Genomic DNA, 23,978 nt, shown 5'->3' with positions numbered 1-23,978 from the left:
GCCATTGAGAGGGCCCACCGGGCAGCCAAAGAGGCGCCCGGTGCGCCCACCCTGTCTTGTTCTTCTGTCAGGGCAGGGTGGCAGGTGGAGCTCTTCGATCCTGGCAACGTTATCCCGAGGCACCCGGATGATACGGGACGGGACCCGTGCATTCAATGGACCCACGCCCCCCCTGCCAAAGCATGGCAGGGTCTGACACTAGGGCGTGGGCAGCTGAGAATGTCAGGATGTCAGGATGTCAGGCCGCGCGTGCCTATTAAATGCGGTATTGGACCTTTGACTGGCTAACACCCCGCCGATGGGACCATTCGGATCGTCGGGTGATCCTGCGTGAACCTTCGGGGAACTAAGTGCTCGGGGGCTGCCACGTGCAGCCCCGAGCACTCTCTCCCGAGCACTTCGGTAGGACCTTCGGGGAACCGAGTCCTCGGGGGCTGCCACGTGCAGCCCCGAGTACTCTCTCCCGAGCACTTCGGTGAGACCTTCGGGGAACCGAGTCCTCGGGGGCTGCCACGTGCAGCCCCGAGCACTCTCTCCCGAGCACTTCGGTAGGACCTTCGGGGAACCGAGTCCTCGGGGGCTGCCACGTGCAGCCCCGAGCACTCTCTCCCGAGCACTTGGCTGTCTGGATCATCGGGGGACTACGGTACTCGGGGGCAAGTGGGAACCCTTCCGAGCACTTTCTTCCCGGTACTTGGACTCTGCAGGTCATCGGGGAACTGGGGTGCTCGGGAACCAGAGGCAGCGGCCCCGAGCATCTTCTCCCGGAACTTAGTTTCTTCTCATCCTGCAGGGGGACCTCGCGGGATGGTGACACGTGGCGGACGGCCGGCCCGGTCTCGAGACTCAGGGACCCCTGGTTCCCGATACATCGACAGTTACAGTGGTAATTCTAGCTAGCTACCAGACTTGATCTGCCCGTCACTACAAATGGGATCTTCATCCCTTTATATAATAGAAAGGATGATAACTTATATGTGGATCCAAACAGAAGACCATGCTCATTCTAATATCTAACCAAGCCATCATTACATAGGATCGTCCCCGATCACTTGCTTGATCGGCTTACTGACAACGTTCCATCCGTCATGCGACGCTACGTCGACCTGCGAAAGTCACACTCCGTAGCATTTAATTCTACGAGATGGGATAACGCCCATCTGCGCCGTCCATGACTTCGTCAAGTAGAGTTGACGCCTGGAGAAGCAAAACACTTGAGTGGATATGAATAGGTACGATTGGATAGGTTGTGTCAAATTCGCCCCTGCGACCAATGAGACCGGTCGCAGGTTTATGTGATGGCATAGGGAGACTAGTCGCATATGTCTTGTACTGTTCATAAGAACCATACTCTGATCACGTGATCGAACAGTTTTAAGAAATATACGTCTCTAGTCATTATATACTTCGCGAAGTCTGTTTACCAAGATACCCCTTTACTCAATACATCAACTTCCACTAAACAATCATTTATATATAAATAAAATTATTCCATTCTTAAATATATAAAAATAGAATTATTACATATTACCTCTCTCTCCATCCAAAACTACCCTAATACCTCCTGTCTACGGGGATATGATACAAGCTAGGGAGGGTGACGGGAGAAACGGCGATTGCTTTTGGCTGCTCAAGCATTCCAAGTCGCTGTCACCTTCCTCCGGCTGCTTATTTCCAGAAGATTGTCTGACTTCGCGTCACGCGTCGCCTTCCTGCGAGTTCATGTCATCCGCGACTCTGCGTACGTGCGTACCATCAAGCACGTGGTCCGGTGACGCTTCTCCGAACGGGGAAAGAAAAGGCCGGTACGACATTGCCATCCCCGCGAAATCCAGCTACCCGTGCGTCATACCTTAGATCATTCCAATTCTTTATTTTATTATCTTACCTATTCTCTTTTACAGATCTTATTCTCTTTATTTTTTTCATTTTTAAAAGTTTTATTTCAAGCGTAATTGTAAAGAGAAAAGAGAGAATTCCGTTCTGAAAAAAATTATTTTAGAAATCCTTTCATACCGGTCTAATAAAAAATTGCAAATATGTATGTTTATTTTGAAGAATTATAAATTTAGACTCATGCTATCTGTTGAAAATATGCCAGGATGCAATTTTTTAAAATTCAAAACACTATCTAAATAGTTACAAATTTTTTTTAATGTGTAGATAATACTATCGTATAGCTCTTCAAGAATTTAACTCAAAAAATTACATGCGCAATGAGAAACAAAAAGAAAATTTTTAGGAGACATTATACAAATCATACTATTGTCTGAAACTTTTTAAGAGCTTGGGATAATATCCTCTGCGCCATAGATTTTTTTTAGAATTTTTAATGACTATTTCGATAGTGTTTTGAATTTTAAAATATTAGAATATATATTTTTATTTTAAAACATGTCGTTCGTTAGACCGTTGGCTTTCCGACGGACGACAAGGATCTATATTTGTATTTTTTTTCAAAATGAGAGCATATATTTTTAATTTTTTACTTTAAAAATATAGAAATAAAAAATCATGTCATCCTCTTTCATCGACAACGGAGACCAAATGCCCAGGATGAATGCTAAGGACAGCTAATGAATGGCAGGAAAGGAAGGAATGAGATACTCTAACTTCACGAGAGATAAATAGACCAGATATAATGGTACAGGAACAGCATGCTACAGAATTTTTACGTAAAGTGGATTTAGCTACAGTTCTATACTACGCTAGTGATTCAAATCCCTATGTTCCTCTCACAAAACACTGTTCATCGCTGACGTGGATTTTGATCTGGAGAGGAGGTAGGGAGAGGGAGAGCCCAACCGCCCGACGCAGGAGGGCCTATCCAGAAAAATAAAAATCCTCCTTCACCTGGCGATGTCAACGGCACGTCCTCAATCTGTTTGGTTGTAAGTTTATTTTTGAAAAACTGGTTTGTAAGAAAATAAACAAAAAATTGAGAAGATAGTTAAGATAAATTTTTCTACTTTTTATATGTTAAAAAAGTAAAAATTTATTATAAAAACTAATAATAAAAAGACATAAATCAAAAACCAAAACACAGAAAAACCAAAAATCTCAATCTAACCAAAAGACACTTAGTCTGCTTGACGACCGTGGCGTACGGCAGCGGCAGGAGGAGGAGAGAGCGCTACAAACTAGGGTAGACTGTAAAATAGCAGGGGGTAAAGTGCTAAAAACCGAATTGATTATTAATCGCCATCCAAATCAGAGGACAAAGTGTAAAATATTGGATCCAAACCGGACGCAAAGTGCAAAATATCGGATCCCGATCATTCATCGCAATCCACCGGGGGGGTGAAGTGCAAAATATTGGATCATAATTCGCGATCCAAAATAGGGGCCTATATGAAAGATATTGATCCAATTATGGGCCACATCGAAAACAATTCTGATCGCGTAGCGCTATTATCCGTTGGATGAAGCCGAGCGGACCCGATGGACGGGTGGCGAGGCAGGCAGTAGATGGATATTTGCAGATACACCCTTTCATTTATTGAGTTCTGTACTAGACTGGCATTTGGCATTTTCACCTTCCTTCTCCCCTGCCCTCGACGCGGCGGCGGAGCTCCGGCGAGCTTTCGCCTCTGTGGACATTGGGTTGGAGGTTTTCCTGAACGAGGTATGGCGAGTAAGAGTCCCATCTTTCCAGATCTAAACGGCCTGCCGTGACGAGCACGCCAGGCGCCGCGCCGCCCGCACATCGCGCCGTCGCGAGCATCAGCCGGGGCAGCGACCGAGCGCGCGTGCAGTCTAGGTGGCGCGGCGATGGAGATGGTGGTGCTGCCCATCGCCGAGGTGTTCACGTCTGCTTCATTGGATTCCACACGAGTACACGACCACACGGCTTCCAGGGGCGCCAACCTGCTTTGCATAGCAGCAGTGAGACCGTGCCATATTCCCGAAGAGAATGAGCATCCAGCACGGGGTGAAAGCACCCGGGAAATTGACGATCCATACACAAGGTGATCGAAGAACTCAGATAAATTGGATTTAATCAACTCACATCAGTACAATATACTTTTCGATTGCAAGGGAAACAGAAATGGAAAAGGAAAAGGAATCTAGTCTCGATTCACGCCTAATGATTCACAAAAATAGACTAAAAGGAACTCCTGACCCAGGATTCAACTCTCTTCCTGCTGAAAAGAAATGGCAAAAGCTGCAATTTTACATGCAGAAGCGCAGAGCAACACAACACTAGTTCCAACGGAGTCCAACAAAACAGATGTGTTTCGCATGATAGTCGTGGTTGGTCAGCTATCTGTTGACTCGAGTGCGTGCACATATTACACACAGATCAATGAATCAGAGTCTCAGAGATACAGCTTTCCTGGTCTTCTCAGCCCAAGGTGAATCTCGAAAATCTTTTCATGCACTGCTAAAAGAGAAACCGGAGAAGTGTATTCCGCTCTCTGAATGCGTATCAGCAACCTGCAGCAATGATGTTCCATTCGCGTCTATAGATTCTCTCTACCTGAGATCATTGCATTGTCTTCCTAGTAATCATGTTTTCAGAGATACGTTCTCTGAAACATTTCAACTTATCCTGGAATCTCTGGCAGTATAGGACTATGGATCTGCACATGGCGCTCGTAGACGAATCAATCAGGTATCAAATATCACTCAGGGGCTTCTTACCTTTTGTTCTCGGTTCTTCTCCCCTTGAACTTTTGCTTAAAATCTTCAGGGCTTAATAAATCCGAAGCACTTGAATTCATCTCTTCAGAGAGCTTTTGTGCTAGTTCAAACTGTCCAGCCTTTTTCAAGTCACTGATTAGTGCACGATAGACATAAATTGAAGGTTTATGTGATTTCTTCATCTGGTCAAACATTTTCAAGGCATCGGCAATATGGCCAGCCCGTCCAAAACTATCAATTAGTGCAGTATAAGTTCTCAAATCTGGAGTGATGCCTCTCCCAGACATTTCTCCTGCGAATATTTTGCACTGATCTAACCTGCCGAGCCTTCGCAGGCAGTTTATTACCGTATTGTATGTCACAATGTCAGGAGGATGGCCATGTTCTTCCATTACCCTCACCTCAAGAAGTATTTGGTCCACACGACCAGCTTTCCCTAGCACATCCAAGATAGTGTTGAATGTGACAACACCCAAGCTACTCCGATCTTTCTTCAACTCTTCAAATATGATCAAACTTTTATCGATCTCTCCGTATTTAGCTGCAGCAAAAATAATGCGATTCATCACTGTAGGATCTCTACCTTGTGTGATTTCCAAAATTTCTCTTACAAACTTGAATACCTGAATATATGAAGTCAGTTCAGGAGGAAGTTTTGAAAGCATCAAGTACCTGAATACCTTTGAAAAAAGAACGAAATCGTTTGCTTCAGCTGTGTGTTGCAGTAACATGTTAAATGTGTGCAGGCTGACATGAATCTGCTCATCACGCAGATGCCGCAGAACCCGAACAGCATCAGGGAGGTTGCCAGATCTGCAGAGCTTCTCAACATGAGCAGTACACGCTGAATCATCTGAGTCAATGCTAGCTGTGGCGGTCGAGCAATCTTGACTAAAAGGCTCAATAGCCTCATCTTCATCACTGTCAGCTGAACCACAGTTATGGAGGTATCGCACAGTCATGGAACTCGCGTGTGTAGTGGGCCGCTCCTCGATGAGCAGGGCACGCATCAAGCACCTCTGGAGATAAAATGAAAAGAAACTTACATGATCGATTCACCCATCTGTAGACAAGACACGCCACACAACAACAAAGGTCAAGAAAGAACAGGTTCAAAGGTTCATCTGCTCCTACAATTAGGTCCTGAATTGAGCAAAACTTTCTAATGAACCAAGACTAGGTAATAAAATCTACTAATTCTCCGCCAAAAGGATCTCAGTTCGTGCCGAACCCAAATCGCATACAATCAACCAAACCCTCTATCGCAGTTGGCGGTCTGGACGTCACCAACTCTAAAGAAAACAAGGCGGATTCCTGAAAATACGCAACTGTAACTTGCCCGCAAAGTTGATGAAGACGACACTGCTCAGTTGACGTGTGCATGCGAGAGTTGGAGTCATGTTTGGGTTGTATACCGGGAGTATGGGCCATGTTGGCCAGTGAGGGGTGAAGACAGGGCCGGTCCTGATATTCTAGTGGTCCGGGGCGAGATTAAAAATGGGGCCTATTAAATATAAATTTTAAAATATTTACATACCACAGTGACTCAAAGTAATAGTTGTATTTTTTTATATCAAGCAAATAGCAGTTGTATGTATCATATGGAAAAACTAGCATGTTCCAGTACATAATAACATAAACATAGAAAACAAGATATAGACGAGACATATGACTATATAATAGGGTAAAATAAAGACATACTTCTCAGTCAAGTCTCTGTATTTATCAGCACCAAAATTAGCAATCACGACTCCATCACCCAACTTGAAAACAGAAGCCAGCTTATCATAAATCTAAAACAAATATAAGAATATGATTATACATGTTAGACACAATGAATGTAGCTAAGCTTACAAAGTAAAATTGCATATAAATATAATTTTACCTGTGGAGATCATCTGAAACAATTTCTTCTAACATTTACAGAAGCGAAGTCACTAATGATGGTATCAACATCAATCTCATCTAGTAAATTTTTCTCAATGCATAAGGTCGCCAAACCAGTTAGCCTTTCTTGAGACATTACTGACCTCAAATAGTTCTTCAATAACTTCAACTTTGAAAAGCTTCTTTCAGCCGATGCCACAGTCACAGGTACAGTAAATAAGATTCGATAAGCAATAGAAATATTAGGATAGCAGTCCACTTCTCTAACAAATTCAAAAATCTCCATAGCAGACATTCTTCTATCTGGCAAAGTCAATTGCATAACCCTTAATTCAGATATTAGATCATTTAACTCCACATCAGATGAACCATGCAGATTGAAAGTTTTTGCAAATTTAGTACAGCAATCTATTAGTTCAATATTATTCAGTGACTTCAAGGCGTTTGAACTCAGTAAAAACCCGAATATACCTTGAAACATTGAAATATATGCTCATGATCACTCACATTGTTATCATCCTCATTGGTATCTATATTTTCTTCTGTAGGACATTGGTCTTCTGAATTATCATTAGGTTGTTCCTCCATAACAGCTATCGCCAACTCATCCGGGTTCTTTGAACTGCTCGTATTACTCTTAAAAAATTTGTCAATGGCTCCCTTTTGTGATTCCACCAACTCATCTACTCGTTTCCTTTTTTTCCTTTTTTCGCTGCCAGATGCATACTTTCTAGAAGACATAATTCAAGAACATGCTGAAATTAAAAAGAAAATACATTAGTGGTTGAAATACTACAAGGATCACCAACTAGATGATTAAGACAAGTTATTATCTCAATGATTAGGCCAAATTGCCGTCTCACCGTTGTCCTCAATCACCAATCCGTCGACTAAAACTACTAGACGAGCGCGAGCCACCGTCTCGACGTCTTCCCGCTGAAAATTAAAACAAATTAACAATTAATATGCATATTTTGAGAATTGATCACCAAAACAAAACCATGTAATTAACTGATTGAGTGATTGTACAGTACAATGGCCTCAATCTAGATACAATCCAGTATATCTCTTGCATGAAGTTAGAAGGTCAAGTTAATTAGAATAATAGAAGGTCAACTGATTATTGGCCTTCATGCAGGGATATTTAGTACCGTGCCTTCCCAGAGAGGATCACTGCAAGCGCGTCCGGCGTCGTACGCAGCAGATCGTCTGGCTCATGAACAAAAGGCACCACCTACTGCATGTCTGCATCTGCCGGTACATGTACATAGCAAGCAAAATTGTCTCCTTTATATAAGGAAAAGAAAATAAGTATCACTGGTGCGAGCGATCGATTTCAATTGACGTACGGGTGTCCGGCGTCGGCGGTCGGCCGTCTGCGTCGCGATTCGGTGTGGGCGACTGGACGGGCGACTCGGCGTGGGCGACTGGGCGGCTGCCGGCTGGGCGCGTCCGCGCGTGCCGCACGGCGCGTCCGCGCGTCGCAGGCCGCCAGGCGGCAGGCAGCACTGCAGGTCTGCTGCGTCTGCAGCAGGCAGGGCGCAGCCGCGCAGGCGCAGGCAGGGCAGTCCGCACTCGGGGTCTCGCGCTCGTCGACTCGCCGTAGGCCGTAGCGTCGGCGCGTGCGCGTCATGGCGTCAGAACGACAGAATACCTAATGGAGTAATGGGCCGTGGGATTTGGGGGCCCGGGGCGGCTGCCCCGCTCGCCCCCCCCCCCCCAAGGGCCGGGCCTGGGTGAAGAGTATAAATACTGGGAGTATTGTTCGAATTGATTTTATGCAATGAACATATATCTGATCCACGCCAACCACTTCTATGTTCTTCCTGTTCTTCTTCTTCTTCCTATGCAAATCTCTCTCTCTCTCTCTCTCTCTCTCTCTCTCTCTCTCCAGTGAAATTCATCTGCTTCCCGCAGTGGCTACACTGGTATCAGAGGTTCCAGGTCATGCCGCATCTTCCTCTATATTCTCTCGGTTTGGAGCGGTAAAATCCCAGAGGGAAGGTTGTTAATTGCTGCAGTGATCACTATAAATCCGATACCTCGGTTTGGTCAACTTGGAGTAGGAAACAATGGCGCCACCAAAGAAAGGAGTTCAAGTACGTCAAGTGGTCAACGCCATGGATGAGTTTGAGAAGCGTCTCATGGACTGGCTTCAGCAGAAGCTTGATTGTATCGAGTTGAAGGCCGATGGTGTCAATGTGCTGAAGGAACGCCTTGAGAATCTCGATTCCAAGGTCTCTGCACAAGTTGATCGTTTGGATCAGCTTCAGGCAAAAGTTGATCTATCCATGGTATCCATCGGATGGATTCCACAGGATCAAGCGGTATCTATCAATGTGCTCAGGCCTCAAGCACCAACTCACCTGACGATTCCGGTCAAAGATGGTGTCCTCGGTGAGTTTTCATTTGTCCCACCTGCACCACCACCTCCACCTTCCACCACACAGGTATATCATACCATACCAGTCCCTTCCACCCTTCCTGCTCAACAATGCACCACATCTCCACAGCAACATCACTTTGGTCGTATTGGATGCCCAAAATGGACTTCCCTAAGTTTGATGGTTTCGATGTGTGAATTTGGATCGATAAATGTGAATCATTATTTGGATTGTACCAGATTCTTGTACATTTTCAGGTTCCTGCTGCTACATTGTATATGACTGACAGTGCCGCACATTGGTACCAATCCTTCAAATCGAGCACCCCAATTGCCACATGGGATCATTTCAAACATGCAATGTTGGCTGAATTTGAAGTGAATACACATCGAAACAAGGTTACCAAATTGTTGTTGCTCAAACAAATTAGCTTAGTGGAGGATTATAAAAGGAAGTTTGAGGCATTAGTTTATCACATCAAATTATTTGGCAAGACAATTAGTGAAACTGTCTTAGTCTCACAATCTGTATTGGGCCTCAAGGATGAATTGAGACTAGTGATGGAAGTTCAATTACCAGATTCAATAGCTAGAGTAGCACTATTGGCACAAATTCAGGAGTCTATATTGGCTAGATCCAAACATGTGTTTGTCTAAACATATACACCAAAACACACTTATGTTATTCAATCAACAAAGTCTGAACCCAAGCAGTCATGGGGTGCTGGAGACGTTTGAAAGGCAAAACAACTCAAGGAGTATCGTAGAACTCATGGGCTTTGCTACAAATGTGGTGAATAATACTATCCTACACACAAATGTAGTACTACTTCAGAAAGCCATCATATTGCCTTAAATTCTGACACTGGTGATGGAGGCATAATTCTGCCTGAAGCATTGTTAGATGCTTTGGAACTTCAGGAGATACCTGGTACAGATTCTGAAGCCTTCCTTTGACTCAATGCTTTGGCTGGTACTGATCATCCTAGATCCATTCTGTTGCGAGCACTGGTTGCAAATCAGGTACTCCTCATTCTCGTTGATTCGGGTAGCAGCCATTACTTTCTAAATGCCTCAATTTTGCCTAGAACACGATATACACCTACACATATATCATCTCTGTCGGTTAAGGTTGCCAATGGTCAGTCTATATCTTGTGACACTGAGATCAAAGGTTTTAGTTGGTGGTTACAAAGGCACACATTCACTCAAGATGTCAAGATACTACCTTTGGCTGGGTATGATTTAGTATTGGGGATGGATTGGCATGAAAAATATAGTCCCATGACTTGTGATTGGTCTTCTAAATGGATTGAGATCCAGCATCTAGGCACCATTATTAGGTTACAAGGTGTTCTTTCTAATGCATCATCTCAATTCCTAGAAGTATCTATTGAAAAATTATCCAAGTGGTACAGTGGCAATGAGATATGGGCTACTGTCATTCTAAAACCTGAAGATTCAGCTTCCTCTTCAGATTATGGCAACAATTCTATACTTCCATCTATACAGGATGTCCTGCAGAAATACCAGACTGTGTTTCAAGAACCTACAGGTCTTCCACCCAAACGTGCTTATGATCATGCTATCTCACGAATACCTGGTTCTACTCTAATGAACTGCAGGCCTTATAGATACACACCACTTCAAAAAGATGAAACTGAGAGACAAGTTCATGACATGTTGAAATCTGGCCTCAATACTACAAGTGTAAGTCCATTTGCCTCACCAATTCTCTTAGTGAAGAAAAAGGATGGCTCTTGGAGATTTTGTGTGATTTCAGGTAACTCAATGCCTTTACTATTAAAAATAAGTTTCCTATGCATGTGGCTGATGAGCTATTTGATGAAATTGCTAATGCATAATTTTTCACTAAGTTGGATTTGTATTCAGGATTTCATCAAATTAGAATGGTGGAGGAGGATGAACATAAGACAGCTTTCAAAACCCACCATAGCCATTTTCAATTTAATGTCATGCCTTTTGGTCTCACTAATGTTCCTGCCACATTTCAGTGTCTCATGAACAATTTTTTTGTTGTATATTTAAGGAAATTTGTTCTTGTCTTCATGGATGATATTCTAGTATACAACAGATCCTTAGAGGAGCGTGTCCAACACTTGGATAAGGTCTTTCAAGTTCTTATGCAACACAAACTTTTTGTGAAAATCAGTAAATGCTCGTTTGCTCAGAGGCAGTTGGAATATTTGGACCACATTGTTTCAGATAAGGGTGTATCAACTGACCCTGAGAAAACAACTGCAATTACCAAGTGGCCCACCCCAACCACCTTTAATAAACTCAAAGGATTTCTAGACCTTATAGGTTATTACAGAAAGTTTGTGAAACATTATGCTCTTATTACAAAACCCCTCACAGATATACTCAAGAAAAAGTCATTTGAATGGTCTGCTCAAGCTCAAGAGGCATTTCTGCAACTCAAAGCAGCAATGTGTTCCACTCCAGTGTTGATTGTTCCTAATTTTCACAAGCAATTTACCCTTGAAACCGATGCTTGTGACTCTAGAATTGGAGCAGTATTAACCCAAGAAGGACAACCAGTGGCTTATTTCAGCAAAGCACTAGGTGCAGCTAACAAGCAATTACCTACTTATGAGAAAGAATTTCTTACTATTATGATGACTGTTGATAAGTGGAAATCATATCTTATAAGAGAACATTTTATCATTAAGACTAACCATAAGAGTTTGTGTCACTTCAATGATCAACACCTCTCTACTGATCTGCAAAAGAAGGCTATGAAAAAACTCATGTGTTTTCAGTTCAGCTTCCAATACAAAAAGGGATTGAGAACAAAGTGGTTGATGCTTTATCTAGGATATGCCATTTCTTCAACATTCAAGCTATATCTATTTGCCAATCTAAGTGGATACAAGAAGTCCTTCATTCATATCACAATGATCCTCAAGCTATGCAGCTGTTAGCTGAACTGTCTGTTTCAGACAATGATAAGGGGTTCACGCTAGAAGGGGGTCATATTAAAAGAAATGGTAAAGTCTAGATAGGAGCCAATTCAACATTTCAAACCAAAATTATTGATGCATTTCATTCCACAGCAGTGGGCGGCCATTCGGGGATTCAAGCTATATATCAAAGACTTAAGAAGCTTTTTACTTGGATTGGCCTCAAATCTGCTGTAGATATTTTTGTCAAACAATGTGCCATATGTCAGCAAGCAAAACATGAGAATTGCAAGTCTCCATGTCTTCTTCAACCCTTGCTCATCCCTGTTGGTGCTTGGCAAGACTTGTCAATGGACTTCATTGAGGGATTACCTAAATCAGATGTGTTTCACGGATTCAAAACACGACGTTCAAATTGGTGTATTGTATTAACTCTGAATATATCAACTGCGGGTGTGCCAATATACACAAAATATACAAAGTAAAGAGACAATAACTAAATTGAAACATTGTTACTTTATTAATCCATTTTAATCCATAAAGTACAAGTTTCCGATTACATCTCACTATCACATATGCTGTACACATGCACACGTGTATCTGACTAAACATTTGGTGACTGTGTCCTCCTGGTTCCTGTGGCCTCGTGAAGCCTCCGGTTAATTACGTCCGTCTCTTGGGCTACCTCCGATTAAGCTGCGCTGGCGGTCGTCATATAGATATCGTCTCCAAATCTGCAAGACTGTAGTCACATACAACAAAGACCAAGCAAAGTGACTGCATTAAAAAAATAGAGAGGCGGGATGACTGTCTAGCATAAGCTTTTTGGACTGCTTATATATCGCGTGTCATCATTGGCTAAATAGCCTCAGCATGTATGTATGATCGAGGTGAGCTAGGAGCACGGCACCCAGTGTGGCAATTGGGACGCAACTAGGAGCCTGGTGTCGTTCCTAGCTCACTAAACCTCCTCAGGCCTCGGACTTATCCTCATCGGCCAACTCTGAAGGCAACAGGCAACCCAGCCACACAGGCGACAAGCCATGGAGGTGGTAAAGTGCCACAAAGGCAAAAGGCCACAAATGCATCATAATCATGAGCCCCAATACTCATCATACATATATGATACGACCAGCATCACCAAGCCACCAGGCATCAAATAGCTAGGCAATGGAAACAATAGGCAATAAGTACCCTTATTTGGCAACAAAGCTCACTGTCAGTAGAGCCACTTCATCTAACAACAAGGCCAACCATAACTAACATCATTAGGTGAAAAATAGCAAAGGGCAGTCAAGCACCAGCAACCAGGAATACTCCATCTGGCAACAACATCATCACACGGCCAGGAATACCATCATCCGGCAACACAAGCACTCAAAAGGCAAATATCATCACCCTGCCACGGTGAGGCTACCCAGAAACCAGGGAGCTCAACAGAACCTCATAGCAATAGCCTGACCATCCATGGCACAAAGCTCCCTATTTGACACCCACAATTGGGAGCACCAAGAGAAGATAGCAAGTACGACGATAAACCAGCAGCTCCTAAATAGAAAGGGGGCTATGCCAACACAGCCGACGCAACGGCTACATACGACCAGCTCTGGCGCATGGGCGATGTGGCGCGGGGAGAGCAGGTGGGATAGACAGCACAGGGAGAGCAGAAGAAGCACAGGGCGCGCTCCCAGGGAGAGAGGCGAAGAAGAAGCACAGGGGCGGCCCCTCTCTTGAGCTGGCTCGGTGAAGGAGAGGATAAGGAGAGAGGAGCGCTCGGGCTGGGTCGGCCTGGCCGGGAAAAGGAGAAAAAGCTGGGCCAGCTTGGGCCAGGAGAAAAGGGTTGGGCCGGCCAAACTTCCCCTCTTTTTTTATGCGAATGTATATGCTATGCAAATATACGACAAAATAACATCGTACAAGATGGTTATTCAGTTATTCTAGTTATTGTGGACAGATTCACTAAATATGCCCATTTTCTACCTCTGCAACACCCATTTACAGCTCAACATGTGGCCAAGGTATTCCTCAATAACATCTTCAAGCTTCATGGAGTCCCATTGTCTATTGTTTTAGACAGAGATAAAGTCTTTACCAGCAGTTTCTGACAAGAGTTATTTAGACTTATGGATACTAAATTGCAGTTAAGCACGGTTTACCATCCACAAACCGATGGTCAAATTGAGCGTGTCAATCAATCGCTAGAAATGTTCTTAAGGTGTGTTGTTCATAATTCACCAACTAAATGGTCCAAATGGCTAGCACTTGTAGAATTTTGATACAACACTAGCCACCACTCCTCTCTCAGTTGTTCTACTTTCAAAGCTCTATATGGTGTTAAGCCAAATTTTGGCACCATACCCAATCTTCAAACTTCAGCTAATTCTGATGTGTCAGTCATGTTGCAGTAAAGACACTTATATTCTGAATTTTTGAAGAATCAATTGGCTCGGGCACAAAAAAAAGATCAAATTGTAAGCAGACAAACATTGCACACCGAGGTAGTTCCCAATTGGTGATAAGGTGTTACTTAAGTTGCAACCTTATGCTCAATCCTCTCTGGTCAATAGACCTTGTTTGAAACTTTCTTTCAAGTATTTTGGTTCATTTCTCATCACATATTGCATTAGCTCAGCTACATACCGTCTTGCATTGCTCGATACTTGTAAGATACACATGGTCTTTCATGTTTCACAATTGAAGCCATTTGTAGATAATCATACACCGGTGTTTGCTGAGATACCTGACTACCAGGAATGGGATTTAGCAAACCTTCAGCCCGAGCTCATATTGGATCGCCGATTGGTAAAGAAAGGGAATACGGCAATGACACAAATTCTAGTCAAATGGTCTTCTCTTCCGGAATCAATGGCAACTTGGGAAGACTACTATGTTGTATGTTAGTGCTATCCCACTGCACCAACTTAGGGACAAGCTGTTTCTCAAGGGGGGAGTATTGTTGCAGCTGATGGTCTGGACATCTCCGGCTCTACAGAATAGATGACGGATTCCTAAAAATACGCAACGGTAGCTTGCCCGACAAGTTGATGAAGACGACGCTGCCTAGCTGGTATGTGCATGCGAGAGTTGGAGTCGTGTCCAGGTTGTATACTAGGAGTGTGGGCCATGTTGGCCAGTGAGAGGTGAAGAGTGTGTGTGTGTGTGTGTGTGTGTGTGTGTGTGTGTGTGTGTGTGTGTGTGTGTGTGTGTGTGTGTACATGTGAAATCCGTCCCTTCCCGCAGCGGCTACACCCTCACAGTAATGGCCACCAAAGAAAGTGCCAAAGCGCAGCCACGACTCAAGTATGATTGTGCTCAGATTCCCAAATTTGTTACGAGCTGACACCAACCAAGCACCGCAATAGAATTTCTTTCGGGTAAAACCAAAAAAAAGGGGGAGCTGGGAAGTTTGATACCGGAGCGAGGAGCACAAACGAGGCGAGCGAGCGTTGGAGGAGGAGGAGCACCACGGCCGGAGGGAATTGCCACATCTGAATAGAAGAAGACTAGAAGAGTCGCACATGCCCTCTCTACCTCGCGCCGCTAAGGCCATCCGACGAGCAGCGGGAGGGCATACGTGCCGTTATGGTGTTTTGGGGGTTTAGGCGAGGGGGAGGTGGGTTTTGGGGCGCACGGGCATGACAGGTGTTTTTGGAAATGCTTTAGACGGTTGCTGAGCGCGAGCGGTGTGAGACAACAGGGCCGCAACGTGAGGGGAACCGTGGCTAAAGATGGCAACGGGTAGAGATTACTCATGTACCTGTGGGTAAGAAATCTGACGGGTGTGAGTTTTGAGTTTCAATGTTTATTTATAGGTACGGGTGCAGATTTGATCCTAAATTTAATGAGCAAAATGTCATGGGCAAGATAAAGATATACCCGTGCCTATAAACCCGTAACCCGCTCCAATCATCTTACATGTGGACTCAAATCATTATTAGATATATAAAATTAGAGCTTAGGTATATAAATCTGCTCTAATTACCTGTAAACTCGTGTTGTGGACTGGCATACGGACGCACCCGTGGATATAAGATATCCGCGGGTATGGGTAGCATTTCTTACTCGTGATGGATAACGGGTATGAGTACATGTTTAGCTATAAGCTCACGAATACAGGTCTGGGTAACCTCTACTTGTGGGTATTTTATCCGTTGACTTCTTTAACCGTGGCCAGGGGTTTTAATTTTATTTTATAATTTTTTTGTGCACCGGCGACGAAGAGACTAAAATTTACAAAATTTTGGTCATTTTTCTTCTACTTTGTAAGTCCTATAAATCGGTGAAAGAAAATTTAATAATTAGATATTTAGTTTCATCAAAATTTTAACGAGATTTTTTATCCTAACTGTGACTAGGTCACTAAAGGCACAGGTGCGCGTCCTATGGAGTGTTCGAGTGACACGAACACATGATGGGTGTGTGTCGGAGGATTAATTTCAGTCGCAGGGATCCCGAGAGACTCCTTTTTAGAGATTCGGCCGGGGGATGATCCTGAGTCTGTTCGTCGGAGAAATAAATGGGAATGAATGCAACAGCCAGTGGCGGTGGTGTGGCCTAGTGCAAAAAGAAGTAAATGCACCGGAATTTAGACAGGTTCGGGCCATACGGGGGCGTAACACCCTACTCTTGTATGGATACTATAAATGCCCTGAGAAAGTCCCTCAAGGATGTCGCTGGTTACAAGAATCTTGATCTATCTAAGAGTCTGGGGCTCCTTGTTCTTCAGTCTGTCTCGTGCTGCTCGCCTCTCAGCCGTGTTTCTCTTGCGCTGTGTTCTTCTGAGCTTAAGGATCTATTCCAAATGCATTCAGCTATATGTTCCGCTCTCTTTTTTTCTCTCTCTTTTGTGCGGCCGGCTGCTTTAAGTACCCGCCGGCCGCAACGTGCCCCGAACGGGAGGGGGGCACGAGTTCCGAGACACCATAAATGGAAAAGGCGTCATCATTTCCTCTAAGCGAAGTGACCGGGGGTGGAAAATACGTCGCACGTCCGGTCATCCGTCACAATAAATGCCTTGGCAACGGACGCCGTGGAGAGGGCCCACCGGGCAGCCGCAGAGCGACCCGGCTTGCCCGCCCTGTCTTGTTCCCTGCCACAGCAGCGCGGCAGACGGAACGCCTTGGTCCTTATGACGCTATCCTGAGACGGGCCGGATGGCACGGGACGGGACCCGTACAATTAATAACCCCACGCCTCTCTGCTAGAACGTGGCAGGAACTGACGCTGAGCGCGGCGGGAGCAGTTGGAGGTGACAGGCCACGCACGCTCTTTAAATGCGGTCTTGAGCCTTTGACTGGCTGACACCTCATCGGTGGGCCCCTCGGGGGCCTCCAACAGAGGGCTTTCTGGGTCGTCGGGGTACCGAGTGCTCGGGGGTACTGTTCACCTCCCCGAGCACTCTTTCCCGAGAACGCCCTTTATTGTCCTCGGGGGACCGAGTGCTCGGGGGTACTGTTCACCCCCCCAGCACTCTCTCCCGGGCACACTTGTACGGATCCTGGGGAACCGAGTGCTCGGGGACCGCTGCCCGCAGCCCCGAGCACTCTCTCCCGGAACTTCCTTTGGTGGGCCCTTGGGATACTTGGGTGCCCAGGAGCTACCGCCGGCGGCCCCGGGCACTTTTCTCCCGGTACTTAGCTCTTCTGGTCGCCGGGGGACTAGGGTGCTCGGGGGTCGCCGTACACCTCCCCGAGCACTTTCTTCCCGGTACTTGGATTCTGTGGATCATCGGGGAACTGGGGTACTCGGGGGCCACCGACCGTGGCCCCAAGCGCCTTCTCTTGGGACTCGCTCTTTCTCACCTCGCGGGAGAGACTCCGCGAGATGGCGCCATGTGGCGGATGGCTGGCCTGGCCTCGGGATTCGGGGACCCCCGGTTCCTAATACACCGACAGTGTGTTGCGCGGTTTCCACTTAAATTGCACCGTGAGCTCGACTAGTATTGACGATTTGACTTCAAAATTCGATATTTAGATTGTCACTTAAAAAAAAAAGACGGAGAGGGGTCGACCGGGGGGTCGAGACAAGTCAAGGCTTCGCATAACTTGTAGTAGGGATTTAATTTTGATGACTATGTAGGTTTCGTAGTGTTCCACTGATTGAAGTAGAGTCTAAGGTTTTGGTATCATGATGGCTCTGAATGTCACAATTTTGAGATACGACGATAAAATGTTACTCTAATCGGCAATGGTGGATTCATGGGGTTAGGGGCTCGAGCTCCTATCCCTGAGCGTACTTGTGAGTCTAAACTTTTTTTAATTTTTAGTATGAAAGATAAAGAGGAAGCGAAAGAAGAATAAGGAAGAAATATAAGAAGAGAAAAAGAAAAGAAAGATAGGAAAAAGGAATGGAGATCCTCTGATTTTACGTAGAGTAGAGCCAATTTATTTTACTCCATTGTAGTATCATTACAATAATATTGGTACAATAAAATTGATATAGTATCCTTATAAATAGTACATTTGCTATGGTCTAGCATCATGTCACGGTACTCGCTCACAAACTACTGTTCCTCTGACTTAGAGGAATTGGATCTGGGAAAAGAGTAAGGGCCTCTAGTTTATTTTCTGGATCACCGCTGCAAATTGGTGAGATTTTCGTAACGGACTAGATTCCGCAGCACTATCAACAACAAGCTATGTTTAAATCATTTAGGATATCGGGCCGTCATCAGCGGCCGTAGGAAACGGGAATAGAACCGTAGCCAAAATGAGAAAAAGCTCGAGCTGGGGGGATGGAATAGATGGCTCCGTCCGATGCGATCCAACGGGAAGCCCACGCCGCGCGCGGCCCCCGTCTCCGCTGCCTCAAGAGGCGGGCAAATAACGGCCATGGCACGCCCACCGCTCCACGCCCGCGGAACGGGAGGAGACACGGGAGAGCTCGTCGCCTAGCTCGGTTCCATCAAAGAACGGCAACGGCCTCGCGATCGCGCCTCCTCCCCCGCCGCTCCGCTCGCGAGCGCGTTCCCCCCGCCGAAGATGGCGTACCGGAGGAAGCAGGGCATCCAGCGGTCGGCCACCTTCGTGGAGGACCACCGCCAGGCGTCGTCGGGCGGCTCCGCGTCTCCGGCCATCGCGTCACCGCGCGCCACGCGGTTCGCCGATGACAGCCGCCGCCCCGAACGGTCGTCCCTGGCCGCGCAGGCCGTGGTGGCGTCGTCCACCGCTCTTGGCGGCCAGCTGCCAGCCTTCGCCGCCGAGCTGTCGTCCCAAGGTGACGGCCGGCCGAGTGATCTTGCGCAGGTGTGCTCCTTCCGCCCTCCTCCTCAGTGAATCTCTGTTATACAATCTCCGGTTTCTTCCGAACTGATCAATAATGGCCAATGTCAGCGTGTTGATCCGATCAAAAGCTTTAAAAGATACGCGCTTATCGATTGCGAAAGTCATGCCATTTACATTGATCATATTCGTATTGAACGAAAATAACAAAAAACAATTTTTTTGTGAAATTTATGCTGCATCGTATGGTATGAAGATGAATATAGGAACATGCTGCAATTGTTCTTGAGAGAAACTGTGGAAACAAAGATTCTGAACGATCTGTTTCGAACATCGCAGGACCCCGTCACCCAGCTGTACACATCGACGACAAGCTTAAACGACGATGGGCCAACGTACGACCTCGAGCTATCCAGAAAAGACGACGCCAAGCATGGATTATGGGGAGTTGTGGCACAGAAAGCCAAAGTAATGCTCGACGAAAATGGCACACCACGAGACAGCCAGGTAAGAATTCTGAAACTTCCCGAAGAGAGAGTAACCTGCGCCTCTTACACAATGTTCAATGTACGAAAACGTTCATCCGTATTGAGCTGTATGCAATGACCAACTTACCCAAAAACTTAAACTGACGAGAAAAGATGAGTAATTCACTTGTACTTTTAACAATCCGTTTGAACGAATGTTTCACGATGACATCTTCAGATTTCGTTTGCCAATTGCCATCCATTTCTCCTCATGTGATCTATATGTAAGTATGCATGCTGCGCGTTCACTTCAGCTTAACCTCTGTTTTTCTGCGCTTCCCACGCGCGATTTCAGCCTTCTCAATCTCGCTGGTCCTACGACCGAGTCCGAAGCTCGGAGAGCCCTGCGTCGCAGAAAGTATCAGAAGGGAGGCTGGACATCGGAGGGAAGATCAAGAATGTGCTGGAAGTAAGTCCTCCGCTCCTCCGGTTTCATAGTTTCAGGCTCCCCCCTCCGCCCTCCCCCCCCCCCCCCCCCCCGCCGCCGCTTTTAGCCCGTTTCAGCATGACAGCATTCAGAGGCTGATGAACCTCGAGTCTTGACGCCGTGGTTTGCTTGCAGAAGGAGGGCCTGGCGGTGGCCGAGAGCCCAACGGGAAGCGGCAGCGGCAACATGGTCGTTGCCCGGAAGCTGCAGATCAGGCGGAAGGCCTGCAGCATGGACCTGCGGGGCACGAGCCTGAGCCTGGCCAGCCCCGACATGTCGCCGATGCTGTCTGACTCGGAGTCGCCTCAGATCAAGGCTTCTCGCGACGTAAGGTGCCTCCTTTTTTTTGTGCGTTGGGACCTGTGGCCGCTAGCTCTCAGCTGCTACACCGTTAGGACGCGAAATTGCGAGTGCAAGTAACCCAGACTCTTTTTTCTCGTTACAAATGAAAAAACTTGATAGTAGTGGGCACTCCTTTGTAGGAAAATGCAACTTCGCATACCTATCCTTGTGTATGCACAGCTTATCTTGATCATCCATTCCTCTCACTTAATACCTATCTACCTGTTGATTTTCTCACCTACTTGGAGTAGCACTTACTTAGCACTGGCTTATGAACGAGAGAAGCCTTTTTCATTGTATTTGTTTTTGGTTCATTCTGGGCGATGAAAGAACAGCTTCCGGTCTGTGCCCCTCAGGTAGCGAACGCCATGGCCGCCAAGGTGAAGCTGCTCCAGCGGGAGCTGAAGACGGTGAAGGCCGACCTGGCCTTCTCCAAGGAGCGGTGCGCGCAGCTGGAGGAGGAGAACCGGCTGCTCCGGGACGGCAACCACGACGCCGACGAGGACCTGGTACAGTACGCGATCACCCACTAGCCCGCATCCATCATATCCCTGCATGCATGCTGCCCGCCAATAATGGTAGCACGAAATCACTCTTGCTGCCCGCGTGTTTCACCTTCAGATACGGCAGCAGCTGGAGACACTGCTCGCGGAGAAGGCGCGGCTGGCGCACGAGAACACGGTGTACGCCCGCGAGAACCGGTTCCTGCGGGAGATCGTCGAGTACCACCAGCTCAACATGCAGGACGTCGTCAACCTCGACGACCACATTGAGGAAGAAGACGAGGAAGACGCCGACGCCGACGATGTCGCGGAACCAGAGGCTGAGCAGTACGCTGATCTCCGCTTGTCCTCACCGTCCCGCCGTGTGCAGGAGGAAGCGGAGCACTTGCAATGGCCGGCCGGCACGGACACCGCTCCGCAGTCGCCCTCTCGGCACACTGACGAGGCGCGGATGCTGAACACGAACAGCGGTGCCACCATTGACAGCGAGTCGCCACGGATGCTGAGTACGAACAGTGGCGGCACCATTGACAACGTGTCGCCCGAGCTTCAAGGATGATGGCTCGTCACCAGAGGCGACCAGCGACGGTTGACGAGAGGCATTTTGTGTTGTGGAAACTGTAGTGCAAGGATGTAGATGATACATTTTGTGTCACTGATTTGTTATTGTGGTTTTGTTGCATGTAATTCTCAGTTCATCTGATCAGGGTGAAAATAAAGAAACTCTTGCTTTGAGCATCACATCAACACGATCTGTGACTCTTCGTTCTGACGGGTGAATTGTGGTGATTCTGCCCCAGTAAAATGTTCTCATTCTTTGGGTTCTCATGCAACCACGATATTGGTTCAGCATTCCCAGAAAACACATACCAAAAGGCACACCTGATGACTCAACAATAGAACACCACAATTTTATAGTCAGGCGGCTCCACTCAGAGATCAGAACAAAACGTCCTTGACCCGCCACACTTATTTTCTTGTCATTACAGCTGCACAAGCTTGAAAATCCGTCTGAACCCACCATTGATACATTAGAACGTACTTGTGAAAGGCCATTGCGACCTAAGACAGTATCTTCTTCTCCATGAGTCAACTCCTTGGAAGGAGATAAATGGGTACAACAATTTACAACGGATACCAACTTTGTTCAGCTAAGCAGATTCAAGATACACATTATTCTCCCAATTGTTTGAGATTTCAAGCAAAAACATAAGCCTTGGTTCCCATTATACAAGGAAACTGAAGAGCAGCAGTTCTAGGCTTCTGAAAGAGCTTCGTGTCAACATCTGGAAAAGTTCAAGGCAGAGCCATACCCTGCACTCAGAAACATGCATTACCATTTCAGTGGACTTGTATCACATTATTGGCAGAGCTAACAAGCAGCTGCAGTGAGCATCATTCCAATAATCCGGCGCGGGCTGTGCGTGCAGGCGGCAGGGCAGGCAGCACGCTGGAGGGCAGCGCGGGCGGCACAGGCTTCCTCTCTGATTTGCTTCGCCCGAGCTCCCTCCTCGCGCGAACCGGGCACGCTGCTACTGCCTTTCTAATCCAGTGCTCGAGCTCAACCCCACCGCCTCGCCACCGCTGCCCTCTCTCTCTCTCTCTCCCTCGTTCCCGCGCTGCCCTTGGCCTCCTTCTGCACCCGATAGCAAGTGGGAGTGGCTCGCTGCATGTAGCGAGTGAGGGAGGAGGAATAGCGAGCGAAAAAATTTAGCGAGGAGGGTAGCAAGCGGGTTGGAGACTGGTTTCGTGTGCTTTTCCCAAAATAATAGGGTAGCGAGCCAGATGTGGGCTGGGTTGGAGTTGCTCTTACTGGTAGTTTGGCAACAACAATTGTGGTTTATGATGTGGTACAGGATCCGTATAGGATCAGTAGGGCTATTGGAATGCAAAGCGATCAAGGAAAAACCATTTCGAACAGAGATCGGTAAAAAGCAGAAAATAATATGACATTGAACAATGCCAAGGCAAATGAACGTTAAAAACAAAGAACTATTATCAGTAGCTCAGAAAGAAGATAAAGTTTGAACTTGGAGGCAGTCGCAAGATGACGAAAGGGAAGCGTGGAACGCTATAACATGATGACCATGTGATGAGTTTGCTGCTTGTTATGAAAAATTGTAGTTTTGAAAATGCATCGGAGTGTGTTGGGTATAAGGGTTCTCTCTAATCTGAAAAAAAGTTAGCAAAAGGTAGACTCCTGGAACAGAGATAGCTTGAGGCTTTTCAATTTTCATCATAGTGATTATAATGAATGACGATTAAATCAGAGCAAGCCTACCATATTGCAATCCAATTTAGTCAAGCAAAACAGCAGTTCAACAGCACCACAGAGTCTCAAACGAACACACAAACGCAACTTGCTAACAACGATCAACCATGACAGGCCACTATGGATCGACAATCCCCACGGGAAATGCCCAAATTTCATCCAGAAGGACCAAATCCGCCTATTCGGGGGCACAAACAGGAACAGCCTAGCCCCAGCCGCAAATCAGGGCCAAGCCCTAGAACCAGAATCCCAAACCGCACCACGAATTCCACCAGAGACACGCATCCCCGGAGGTGACAAGAGGGACCCCGTACGGGCCACGGAGAGAGCAGGGGCATGGGATCTGATCCGCACCTAGTTGCCGGAGGACTGCTCCACGAGCTTCTTGTCGCGGCGCTCCATGGCGACGTCCCACATGTCGTTCCCGATGTGCTTCGGCTGCATACACACACACAACGAGAGAGGCGAGGAGCTCGCGCGTCAGCACGGGAGGGATCCGGGGGGCGGAGCAGACGGATCGGGAGAGGGAGGAGAACGCGTACCCTGCGTGCGCGGCCTTGTGGATGAAGTACTGGGCGTTGCCCATGATGCAGAGCATGCCGCCGATGATGCCCAGCGGCAGGATGGCCTCCAGCCAGTGCAGCCGCGCCATCGGGAGAGCCGGGCGGGGAGGCGATGACGATGGGTCGAGGCGGATCGACGACGAGATCTCCGAGCGGTTGGGGACTTCGGGATGGCTCAGGACCTTTCCGGTGGAGGAAGAGATGCTGGGCCAGTGGGCCGCAGCTTTCCGGGTTCTCGGAGTAAGTGGGCCCCCCTTCGTGGCTTGCTATTTGGGCCACGGTTTTC

At 46.8% G+C, this 23,978-nt stretch overlaps 3 protein-coding genes across 3 annotated transcripts; 1 reads left to right on the top strand and 2 right to left on the bottom strand.

Moving 5' to 3' along the window:
- Positions 1 to 3,492: 3,492 nt before the first annotated feature.
- LOC133884124 (pentatricopeptide repeat-containing protein At1g11900-like) lies at positions 3,493 to 15,326 on the bottom strand. Its single transcript, XM_062323491.1, has 5 exons — positions 15,252 to 15,326; positions 6,099 to 6,116; positions 4,645 to 5,663; positions 3,706 to 3,867; positions 3,493 to 3,616 (listed from the first exon to the last, which is right to left on the bottom strand). The coding sequence occupies exons 1-5, from the start codon at positions 15,324 to 15,326 to the stop codon at positions 3,493 to 3,495; spliced, it is 1,398 nt and encodes a 465-aa protein (XP_062179475.1).
- Positions 15,327 to 18,576: 3,250 nt separating this feature from the next.
- Positions 18,577 to 21,416, top strand: LOC133884123 (uncharacterized). Its single transcript, XM_062323490.1, has 6 exons — positions 18,577 to 19,025; positions 19,398 to 19,565; positions 19,881 to 19,994; positions 20,151 to 20,339; positions 20,711 to 20,863; positions 20,976 to 21,416. The coding sequence occupies exons 1-6, from the start codon at positions 18,819 to 18,821 to the stop codon at positions 21,414 to 21,416; spliced, it is 1,272 nt and encodes a 423-aa protein (XP_062179474.1). The 5' UTR covers positions 18,577 to 18,818.
- Positions 21,417 to 21,863: 447 nt separating this feature from the next.
- Positions 21,864 to 23,889, bottom strand: LOC133885549 (uncharacterized). The gene is made up of 2 exons (XM_062325278.1): positions 23,484 to 23,889; positions 21,864 to 22,171 (listed from the first exon to the last, which is right to left on the bottom strand). The coding sequence occupies exons 1-2, from the start codon at positions 23,779 to 23,781 to the stop codon at positions 22,137 to 22,139; spliced, it is 333 nt and encodes a 110-aa protein (XP_062181262.1). The 5' UTR covers positions 23,782 to 23,889; the 3' UTR covers positions 21,864 to 22,136.
- Between the last annotated feature and the right edge of the window lie 89 nt (positions 23,890 to 23,978).

This window comes from Phragmites australis, chromosome 11 (assembly GCF_958298935.1).
Source record: "Phragmites australis chromosome 11, lpPhrAust1.1, whole genome shotgun sequence".
Taxonomy (NCBI): domain Eukaryota; kingdom Viridiplantae; phylum Streptophyta; class Magnoliopsida; order Poales; family Poaceae; genus Phragmites; species Phragmites australis.
Note: the sequence above shows the minus strand (reverse complement) of the source record. Positions and strands in the feature narration are given on the sequence as shown.